General features: G+C 45.5%; 1 protein-coding gene across 1 annotated transcript in view; it reads right to left on the reverse strand.

Annotated features, from left to right (window-relative positions):
* Positions 1-7,849: 7,849 nt before the first annotated feature.
* Positions 7,850-12,046, reverse strand: part of LOC140353794 (carboxyl-terminal PDZ ligand of neuronal nitric oxide synthase protein-like) — a 161,020-nt gene continuing 156,823 nt past the window's right edge. Inside the window, exons 13-14 of the mRNA XM_072438537.1 lie at positions 10,396-10,727; positions 7,850-8,088 (exon numbers count right to left, since the gene is read on the reverse strand). Of these exons, the coding sequence (XP_072294638.1) occupies positions 7,865-8,088; positions 10,396-10,727 (556 nt within the window). The 3' untranslated portion in view covers positions 7,850-7,864. The remainder of the gene's footprint in view (positions 8,089-10,395; positions 10,728-12,046) is intronic.

The raw sequence follows: 12,046 nt of genomic DNA on the forward strand, positions 1-12,046 counted from the left end.
TCAGTATTGCACAGTGTTTGTTGTAAAGTGTGACAGCAGCAGAAGGAAAGACTGTGAAACGTCTCCTTCACACAGCGAGGGTGGATCAGTCACTGAGTGTCCTGCAGTGAACAGTGTCCTGCAGGGGACAGAGTGTCCTGCAGGGGGCGACACTCATGGTCCAGCATAGATGCGAGTTTAGCCAGGACCCTTCTGTCCCCCACCTCCTGCACCGAGTCCAGAGGACAGCCCAGGACGGAGCTTTGTCCAGCTTCTTCTTCTCCCTCTCTGTGATGCTGCTGCTCCAGCAGGCCACACCTACAGGAGCTGATGCCACCACAGAGTCATAGAAGGTCTTCAGGAGTGGCCCTGTCAGGAGTGGCCCTGTCAGGAGTGGCCCTGTCACTCCAAAAGACCTGAGTCTCCTCAGGAGGTAGAGCCCACTCTGGCTCTTCCTGTACAGTTTGTGTTATGAGTCCAGTTCAGTTTGTGGGTCAGATGAACACAAGCAGATTTAATTCACACTTCACTCCCAAAACTCCAGCTAACTTTAAATTTAACCAGAAAATGACTTTCTGCAGAAACACATTGTATGAGGCAGAATCCCAGAAAAGACAAACAAGAGACGAGTGGACAAGGAAAACACAGGCCTGGGACCACTACAGGACCAAGACAAACAAAGCCGCTGACCCACACTGACCTCGCAAGCTAACGAGGCCAATATGGCTAGCGGGTTCGGTGCTGCAGACCCTGACTCTTCACCCGAGGAGAGACGGGTTCTGCCGGCCCAGATAAAGAGTGTCACGATGTCGTCCAGATAAAGAGTGTCACGATGTCGTCCAGATAAAGAGTGTCACGATGTCGTCCTGCTGGAGGCGAGAGAAGAGCTCCACCGCTTAGTGCTCCTGATGCAGCAGAACATGGCATCAATGAGAGCGGAAATGAAGCCTGCGGAAGTTCACCTGGAAAACCTGACTCCATCTGTCGACCGCCACGCCAGGGCACCTCCCCCCAGCCTCCAACGCACCCGAGCCGGGCGTCGGCCTGTGAGAGTCAGATCCTCCTTCACATGGAACTCCTCCAGGTTTCTACTCTTTCCCAAGGAGTTTTTTTGTAGTTTTTCCTGCAGAAGGAGGGTCTAAGGACAGAAGGAGAGTCTAAGGACAGGGGACTCTGGGACATTGCCCCTCGCACCTGCTCCCCAGCTTCAATCAACGCCCCCAAGTCACTCCTCCCCGGGCCCGGTGCACCTCCTCTGCTCCCAATCAGCGACAGCCGGTCTCATTTAAACCCAGATGCAGTTGGCTCGGCCGCTTCAGACCGTACTGCGAGCCACCACCTCCCCTCCTCCTCCTCCTCTGCATCCCTCTCATCCTTTCTACCTTCTCACCACATCTACCACCACCAGTCTCCAGGCCCTGGGGGGAGAATTCTAATACAATGGAGTGCCCACGACACGCCCCACGACAAGCCCCACGATACGCCTCACGACACGCCCCACGACACGCCCTCACGACACGCCCATGACACGCCGGGCTGTGGGTAACTCCTGGATTGAGCTTTGGCGGCTGGTAGTTCTGGAAGCTGGGGTCCCATGAGTGAGAGGCTGAACTGGCTGCTGCAGACGTTTCTCAGAAATCACAGGGGGGGACGATCATGGGGGACGGGGGGAGCGGACGATCATGGGGGGCAGGGGGAGGGGACGATCATGGGGGACGGGGGGACGAGCGTGCTCCACCACCTTTGTCTCGACTCGTCTTGACTTTTGTGACTATTTTAACGACTCAACATATCCACACAACTCCTCTCACCTCCTCACTGCTCCCCACACCTCCTCACTGCTCCTGCTGGTCCTCTCACCTCCACACAGCTCATCTCACCTCCTCACTGCTCCTCTCACCTCCACACAGCTCCTCTCACCTCCTCACTGCTCCTTTCACCTCCACACAGCTCCTCTCACCTCCTCACTGCTCCTCTCATCTCCACACAGCTCCTCTCACCTCCTCACTGCTCCTCTCATCTCCACACAGCTCCTCTCACCTCCTCACTGCTCCTCTCACCTCCACACAGCTCCTCTCACCTCCTCACTGCTCCTCTCACCTCCACACAGCTCCTCTCACCTCCACACAGCTCCTCTCACCTCCTCACTGCTCCTCTCACCTCCACACAGCTCCTCTCACCTCCTCACTGCTCCTCTCACCTCCACACAGCTCCTCTCACCTCCTCACTGCTCCTCTCATCTCCACACAGCTCCTCTCACCTCCTCACTGCTCCTCTCATCTCCACACAGCTCCTCTCACCTCCTCACTGCTCCTCTCACCTCCACACAGCTCCTCTCACCTCCTCACTGCTCCTCTCACCTCCACACAGCTCCTCTCACCTCCACACAGCTCCTCTCACCTCCTCACTGCTCCCCTCACCTCCACACAGCTCCTCTCACCTCCTCACTGCTCCTCTCACCTCCACACAGCTCCTCTCACCTCCTCACACCTCCTTCTGTTTGTTCATATTGTACATTTCCTCATTAGCTGCAGATGATGTGTTTATTGACAACATTGTAATGGTTTGTCATGTTTACATGTTTTCGTGCAGGTTCAAGTTAAAATTGTCCAAATGAGAAACAATTAAAAAGGGTCTTAAGGCCACGCCCATTTTAAGCCCCGCCCCTGTGTCAGATAAACAGCCCCTCTCTCTGCCTCTTGCTCTGGACTTAATAGCACAAGACTTCTGGTCGGTGACCCCCGGTGCCCCTCCCCCCTCTTCTCAGCTAGAGGAGGTCAGAGCCTCTCCAAACCTGCTGGTGAACGCTCTTCAGGACCTGCTGGTGAACGCTCTTCAGGACCTGCTGGTGAACGCTCTTCAGGACCTGCTGGTGAACGCTCTTCAGGACCTGCTGGTGAACGCTCTTCAGGACCTGCTGGTGAACGCTCTTCAGGACCTGCTGGTGAACGCTCTTCAGGACCTGCTGGTGAACGCTCTTCAGGACCTGCTGGTGAACGCTCTTCAGGACCTGCTGGTGAACGCTCTTCAGGACCTGCTGATGAACGCTCTTCAGGACCTGTTGGTGAACGCTCTTCAGGACCTGCTGGTGAACGCTCTTCAGGACCTGCTGGTGAACGCTCTTCAGGACCTGCTGGTGAACGCTCTTCAGGACCTGCTGGTGAACGCTCTTCAGGACCTGCTGATGAACGCTCTTCAGGACCTGCTGGTGAACGCTCTTCAGGACCTGCTGGTGAACGCTCTTCAGGACCTGCTGGTGAACGCTCTTCAGGACCTGCTGGTGAACGCTCTTCAGGACCTGCTGGTGAACGCTCTTCAGGACGCTGTGGACAGCTCAGAGTGATCAAGAGCCACATCAGAGCTTCTCACTGGTCCAAAGTAATTAATTACTTTGACTTTTTTGTTTATTAAAGGTCCCATAACATGCTAAATCGACTTTTCAGAGCTTTTAACCTTCTTACATTGCTATTTGTGCTTCATATATGTACCCAGAGTGTTTTTTTGATTGATTCCCGCAGTTTTTAGCTATATTACAGACTATGTCCTTTCCGCAAATCTCCAAACTGACGGGGGGTGGGGCAAGACTGCGTCATAACCCCAGGCACGCGTCACCATCCCCCCCCCCTCTCCGTTTGCATTTCCGGGTTGGTGAGGGGGTCCAAGGTATGGGTGATATTTCTTAACTATTATGTTAAGGGTGTTGCACAACCCTTATTATTATCAATTATACACTTAGGATAGACTACGAAACGTGAAAAAAGCATGACATGGCACCTTTAAACCACAAAATCATTCTGGTTTAAAGATCTTTTTAGAGTTATAATTGTCAGTCAATGTGTTTTCCCTAAAATCCTACATTGTTGTTGACAAAGTAATACACAAATACTACATCAGCAATAACTCAATGTGACGGCTCCAATTGTGACGAGTCATGAAAATAAATAATGAATAAAAACACCACAACATCAGAGTCAGTTTTTGTTCTATTTTAAAACATTGTATTAGATCAAACAGAAGAAAAGAAGTAGTTGCAGCTGCAGCGTCCACTGCCGCGTCCTCATCGTGCAGCTTCTTCATCCAATCAGAACTCAGAGATGCAACAATACATCAGAGTCAAGTTACATTTCATTCAAAAACCTAAAAACGATCAATACAATCAGTATAATAAAATAAATCATTTCCTTCATTGGTTAGAGTCGATGTTATACAATTAACATTCTTTTAAAAATCATAAAAACAGTATAAAACAGTTAATAAAGTGGTTGGAGTCTTATTGCTTTAAACTCGAGCAGCGTCAGGTTCGTCTGAAACCGTCAATCATAAAAAGCCGGTCAAAGCAGAAGAAAACTAATAAATACAGTGACAAATATATGTCTGCGTACAGTACAAGGCCCGCCGCTCCAAATGCCGAGGTCAGAACAGGTTCATAACGTGCAGTTATGAACACAAAACACGTCTGGATTTCCTGCATATTTCTAATGATCTTTAACCTTTTGGCTCCTCTGGCCTTTGATGAGGACGAGACGGACAGAGCTTCAGTCTTATCCAAATGTAGAGCTCACTTTAAAGGGGCCACGTCAGAACTCAAACACACGTCCTCCGCGCTCTGAGGTCACTGTAACGGGCCCTTTGGGTTCAAGGCACTTTACCGAAACGGACCCACGCCGGGTGCACTGACCCCGGCGTGGGTCAGTGCACCCGGCGTGAAGCCCCCTGAAGGGACAGATCAGCAGCATGGCTATTGACATTACAATGCTAATATATATATGCTTTTTAATGGAGTTATTTACTGGTCAGAATGAGTCTGTTCTTTTACACAGGTTTATACTTTAGTGCACCAATCATTGCTTTCAATAAAATAATAATAATGATAATAATTCCCCCGTTAAGACAAACTTTATGGTCAAACACTGGATCTTTGGTCGCTCCGCCTCTTAAATAATGACACACTTAAACTCCGCCCACAGTCTCATTTACACAGAAGAATTAAAAATATCCAATACTTTTCAACCAAGACATTTCCACATGAACGAGTCCATCGTATTCTTTCTACCGATCTAACCACGTTCTTCTGTGGTTGAACTCTCTCACACTACGGCAGCCTCAGTGGGTCAAAACTCTAAATTGAAAGTGAATTGAGGCTGACCAGGCTCTCTCTCTCCAAACCAATAATAGTCAAAGGTCGAGGGTCATTCCACATTCTGCTCCTCCATTTTCTGACGCGCATTCATCCAACTTCTCCAAACTCAAACTAAAAATGCTTCTACAAGTCTTAAAATGAACGTAAAAAGAAAGAAAACAGGACAAACTGCAGCTGCTTCGTTAAATGCCGCGACGATGAGAAGTTTAGTTTCAGCTCGAGGCTCCTGATATATAAAAGGTCAAGGCACTTCTCCTTTAAGACCATAAAACACACAATGATGTAAATGTGGACTTGGCACTACATGTTATAATGGTCTTGTCCCCCCTGCTGGCAACAACGAGGAGTGAAGACGAGCGGTTACATGACATAAGACTTATGTCATAAGACACATAAGACTTTGCTGTGAATAATTGTTGGCTTTTGCATAATATTTCTCATCTAAATACGACATGATCGTTCTAAAATGACTCAACTTTAGGCAGTTTCTTTCTTTTGTGTCGTCTCCAAAGGTCAAAATGATTCAAACTGAAGTATCGTACAGTCATTAAAGATAATTACATTCATTTTAAGGCGATACACAATATACAATCATTGTTTCAAACTCAAATATATTGTGAGTTAAACGATTGGAAGATTGATTCCTTTTCACGTCCAATTATCGGCCGGTTCAGTAAGAAAAATACAAACACGCAGATAATTTTGCTTGAGACGCATAAAAGGTCAGAAATTTCAATTTAAAGGAGCACGATGTCTCTTAAAGGAGCACGATGTCTCTTAAAGGAGCACGATGTCTCTTAAAGGAGCACAATGTCTCTTAAAGGAGTACCATGTCACTTAAAGGAGCACTATGTCACTTAAAGGACCAGATGTAACTTAAAGGAGCACAATGTCACTTAAAGGAGCACTATGTCACTTAAAGGACCAGATGTAACTTAAAGGAGCACTATGTCACTTAAAGGAGCACTATGTCACTTAAAGGACCAGATGTAACTTAAAGGAGCACTATGTCATTTAAAGGAGCACTATGTCACTTAAAGGAGCACTATGTCACTTAAAGGAGCACGATGTCACTTAAAGGAGCACTATGTCACTTAAAGGAGCACTATGTCACTTAAAGGAGCACGATGTCACTTAAAGGAGCATGATGTCACTTAAAGGAGCACGATGTCACTTAAAGGAGTACCATGTCACTTAAAGGACCAGATGTAACTTGAAGGAGCACTATGTCACTTAAAGGAGCACTATGTCACTTAAAGGAGCACTATGTCACTTAAAGGACCAGATGTAACTTAAAGGAGCACAATGTCACTTAAAGGAGCACTATGTCACTTAAAGGAGCACTATGTCACTTAAAGGACCAGATGTAACTTAAAGGAGCACTATGTCACTTAAAGGAGCACTATGTCACTTAAAGGACCAGATGTAACTTAAAGGAGCACTATGTCATTTAAAGGAGCACGATGTCACTTAAAGGAGCACTATGTCACTTAAAGGAGCACTATGTCACTTAAAGGACCAGATGTCACTTAAAGGAGCACTATGTCACTTAAAGGAGCACGATGTCACTTAAAGGAGCACTATGTCACTTAAAGGAGCACTATGTCACTTAAAGGAGCACGATGTCACTTAAAGGAGCACGATGTCACTTAAAGGAGCACGATGTCACTTAAAGGAGTACCATGTCACTTAAAGGACCAGATGTAACTTAAAGGAGCACTATGTCACTTAAAGGAGCACTATGTCACTTAAAGGACCAGATGTAACTTAAAGGAGCACTATGTCACTTAAAGGAGCACTATGTCACTTAAAGGAGCACGATGTCACTTAAAGGAGCACTATGTCACTTAAAGGAGCACTATGTCACTTAAAGGAGCACTGTCACTTAAAGGACCAGATGTAACTTAAAGGAGCACTATGTCACTTAAAGGAGCACTATGTCACTTAAAGGAGCACGATGTCACTTAAAGGAGCACTATGTCACTTTTCTTGTGGAGTAATTATTGTGTTGTCTTACATGTTCTGCAGACTGGCCTTTAAAGGGAAAATATGATGCTTTATTTCTATAGTTCTCGGTCTTTAAACATTCTTGAGTACTATTAGTTAGCATCTTATGTTTTAGAAGTAAAATAAATAAATATTAATAACAATAAGAAGATGATGTGGATCTCTATCTCCTATTTTCAACACTGCAAACTGTAATTCCCTCTGCAGTCTGTAGATGGCACCAGAGAACTGCTGTGGGTTTACTCCTGGTCTCAGGACACAGTTGTTCTGATCATGAGAAGATGAAAAGCACAGAGCGAGTGTGGCGAGGAGTTAAAGAGTTTTAAAGAGTTAAAAAGTTAAAAAGTCAGGTCAGTTATGGCCGAGCTGCAGAGACGACGGCTTTGGATCCTCAAACCAACGCAACTGACCATAAATGCTACTCCAGGTGTATTTCTGATGAGCGAACAATGTTAGCACAAGGTTAAAAGCTCCAAAATGTCAATTTAGCATAAAAAGTGCCCTTTAACTATTTCTATGGAGAATGAGCATCGTCATCTCCATGGAGACAAAGAGGCGTGGACTCCCCACCAGAAAAATGACATAGTGCATCATTTAAAAAAGGAATAACAATTATAGGACTAGTACATTTAAAATAGCAGAAAAGGACAAAAATGAAGAGGAATATTTTGAGTGAATCATTGTCACAGACGTTTGTCTCGTGTTCTAGATGTTTCTCTTTGGCAGAACACTGAGCGCTCACTCGAACGAGAGCAGATCCGGACTGCTGTGCGGCTCTGCGTCCTCACCACTCCCACAGGGGACATCCTGGACGGAGCACAGGGTGGGATCAGCTCCGCCCCCTTTTAGCCACGCCTCCGGGGGGTCCTTGTTGATCAGATCTGGGATGGACAGCTCCAGGGCCGACTCCACCATCTGACTGTGCTCATCCAGGTCAGGAGTGGAGCTGAGGTCTGGGCTTCCTGCACGAGGACACGAGGACAGACATGAGGACAGACACGAGGACACGAGGTAAGACACGAGGACAGACATGAGGACAGACATGAGGATAGACATGAGGACAGACACGAGGACACGAGGTAAGACACGAGGACAGACATGTGGACAGACACGAGGACAGACATGAGGACAGACATGAGGACAGACACGAGGACAGACATGAGGACACGAGGACAGACATGAGGACACGAGGACAGACACGAGGACAGACATGAGGACAGACACGAGGACACGAGGACAGACATGAGGACAGACACGAGGACAGACATGAGGACAGACACGAGGACAGATACGAGGACAGACACGAGGAAAGACACAAGGACAGACATGAGGAAAGACACGAGGACAGACATGAGGACAGACACGAGGACAGACATGAGGACACGAGGACAGACACGAGGACAGACATGAGGAAAGACACGAGGACAGACACCGAGGACATGAGGACACGAGGACAGACATGAGGACAGACATGAGGACAGACATGAGGACAGACACGAGGACACGAGGTAAGACCAAAGAGGTGAAGATAATGCTCGATTATTTCCCTTTTCTGCAAAAGCCTCTGAACAGCATTTTAACCTCTTTATGAAAGAATTTGGTGAAATCCCTTATTGTCCATCTTAGAACCGGTTTCAAAGGTCGTCACGTACTTCCCAACCCTCCCGGTTTGGGGCCCGTCTCCTGATCAACCCAATCAAGAGACTAAATCTCCCAATTTTAGTCTGTCTTCAGGTGTTCGGGATATAATGGCTTCTTCTTCAATTTATCCATCCATTTCCTACCGCTTGTTCCCTTTCGGGGTCGCGGGTGACTGGAGCCTATACCAGTGACTTCGGGCCCTGGACAGTGGCGAACTTGTCGCAGGGCCAACACAGAGACATAGACATTACAGACAGTTCACGCTCACATTCATTCACTAGCCTATTTAGAGTTACCAATCTTACCTAACACATGCATGCCAATTTTACCTAACACATGCATGTCTTTGGACGGTGGGAGGAGCCGGAGAACCCGGAGAGAACCGGGTAACACGGGGAGAACATGCAGACTCCACCCAGAGAGATCATGTGATGTTGGTCTGGTCCGGGAATCGAACCCACGATCTCCTTCTTGGGAGGCAAGAGCGCTAACCGCCTTTGCCACCGTGCACTCTTCTTCAATTTAATTCAATTTATTTTATTTTTGTAGCGCCTGAAATCACAACCGCAGTTGTGTTGAAACGTTGTTGAGTTTCTTTAAGTGTTTCTGAGGTGAACCCATCATTATTCTTTAATCTTTTGATTGCATTTCAGCTCCTATTTTTTATTTTGCTTTTCTGACATAACGGCCACATTGAGGTTGTCGAGAAAGGAATTTATATAATCCTCTTTAACTCCAAATGTATTTATTTTTTAACTGAAATTTTGGAGAAAGGTTTTTTATACTTTTCAAATGCAGATTGAATTTGAATTTCAGGTTGTTGTTTTCTGAGTTTCCAGGACAATAATCTATAGAATAGTTTGATTCACTCTCATGATATCTTTGTTAGATAAAGAACATTTTCTTGTTGTTGTTGTTGTTGTCGTTGTTGTCTGCCACTGAAAAGGTGCATTTACCGCCACCTACTGTAGTTGTACGTCTTGTGTACGTCTACGTCTTCAAAGTATGTGTTTTACGCTATTAAAAAAAAAAAAAGGAGAAAGAACTATTTCCTGAGAGGTTGGATCATTCATTTCTCCTCTTATCTTTTTTAAATTCCTGCAGAATCTGAGGACTCTCCTTCTTGGCATGATTTTCCTCCACACATTTGAGTTTTTCTTGCAGGTCATTTAACTTTTTCCCTCTGTGTTTCTTTTTTTTCTATAGCTATAATTTGTCCTCTCGATACTGCTTTAGAACCATCCCAGAGGCGGCGACAATTCTCAGTATCATTTTCTTCCACATAAGTCTTTAAACAAAGGGTCAAATGGGTGTCATGGTATTCATATCTCTCCAAATGTCAATCAATCCTATATTCTACATTGATTTACGGATTTTCTTATTCATTGTTCCAGTTCCTCTTGAGTTTGAGTCGGCTAATGTAGATTGAATGCAGAAATTCCACTGCCACAGATCAGGGTTCCCTCAGAGTGGTTGGCAGGTTTATGATATAAGTATAGACGGTGATATCGCCCCCTGGTGGAGCACACACGTTCAATAGAGTAATATTTAAACCAAATCCCATTTCTCTGCACCAACATGTGACACAGCTCAGATTCCTCTGCATGAGAGAGGCGGGACTAACTCACCTCTGCTTCCTGCTTCCTCCTTGGTTGGCCCCGCCTCTTCCTGTTTAGTGGCAGGTATGTATGGAGTGATGATGGGTGTGGTTCTCTCTGGAGTGGGCGGTGTTTTCTCTGGAGTGGGTGGTGTTTTCTCTGTAGTGGGCGGTGTTTTCTTTGGAGTGGGCGGGTTCTTCTGAGGAGTGGGCGGGCAGGAGGGAGGGTCAGCGGGATCAGCGGTCTCAGTGGAGGAGACCACAGGGACAGAGGAGATCATCATGTCCTGGGTGGTCTTCAGAGCGCGGGGGACTCTCTTCTTACCCGAGGGAGGGGGCGGGTTCAGGCGTGGGAAGGAGGGGCTGAAACATAAATAAATGTACACTATTCATCACACATACACTGAACAAAACTTAAATGCACTTTTGTTTTCCATTTTTCATGATCTGAACTCAAAATATGAAACGTGTTGTATGTAGAGTGCTTCCTGGAGGAGGGGCTGAAACAGGCACGGTCCGTCTGCTCATCCAAGGGGAAGGATGGGGACTGTTCTCTAGCTAAAGACGCAGGAATCAATCAAAAAACACTTATATGAAACACCAATAGCACTGAGAGGGTTAAAAGCTGAAGAAGCTGAGAAAAAAAAGCTGAGAAGTCCATTTGCATGATATGGGACCTTTAAACACTGTTCACAAATCTGTTTTACTGAGCTATTAATATTAATAATCCATCCCGCCATCCAGGTGTGGCATATCAAGATGCATGAGAGCATGAATATTGCACAGGTGTGCCTTAGGCTGGCCACAGTAAAAGGTCAGGATATTTGGATATTGGCAGAAACTGGAACGCTGTCTGCTGTCGTATACACTGTTCATATATGTACAGTATATATATATATATATATACACTGTACATATATGTATAGTGTAAATATATATATATACTGTACATATATGTATAGTGTAAATATATATATACTGTACATATATGTATAGTGTAAATATATACTGTACATAATGTATAGTGTATATATATATATATATATATACTGTACATATATATATATATATATATATATATATATACTGATGCATCGCTTGTTTTGCAGTTTAAGAATTCATATTAAAGAGGGAACAGTGTTTAACATAACTGTGGAACTTGGGGCCTAAGGCTATGATCTGGTTTGCCTTCCCCATTGTGATCCAACAGTATAAACCAGATTGTAACAAATTCATATAAGGCTGAGCAAAATAATGATATAGATATCCACGGCCAACTGGATCTATAAATCACCTATAAAACTCACCAAAGTTCACAAAATGACACCTGTAAGTGCTACAGTTTCACATAAATGCTATGTAAATGCTCTGCTTGTGTCCAAGGAGAGGATATTACTTTAACTGGAATTTAACGTCTCTTTTTCCTCAATATACAGAAAGATACTTTTGCTCAAAAGCAATTAAAGCGACTCAACTGAACAATTGCCAATAGAAAATGGGACATGAGGAGGGCCCCATATCTAATTTCACCTGGGGCCACCAAATGACTACATTTGCCATTGTCAGACCAGTCGTGCCTTTTGCAGTCAGCAGAGGGCGCTCTGATGCAGAGCTGGTCACACGGTCATAAGCCTCCTGCTTTTTAAGTGTGTTTTCTAAATATAGACATTATTTTATATTCC

Source organism: Eucyclogobius newberryi, unplaced genomic scaffold (assembly GCF_026437365.1).
Source record: "Eucyclogobius newberryi isolate DKJ021-1_F unplaced genomic scaffold, fEucNew1.0.hap1 SCAF_9, whole genome shotgun sequence".
In the NCBI taxonomy this organism is placed as follows: Eukaryota; Metazoa; Chordata; class Actinopteri; order Gobiiformes; family Gobiidae; genus Eucyclogobius; species Eucyclogobius newberryi.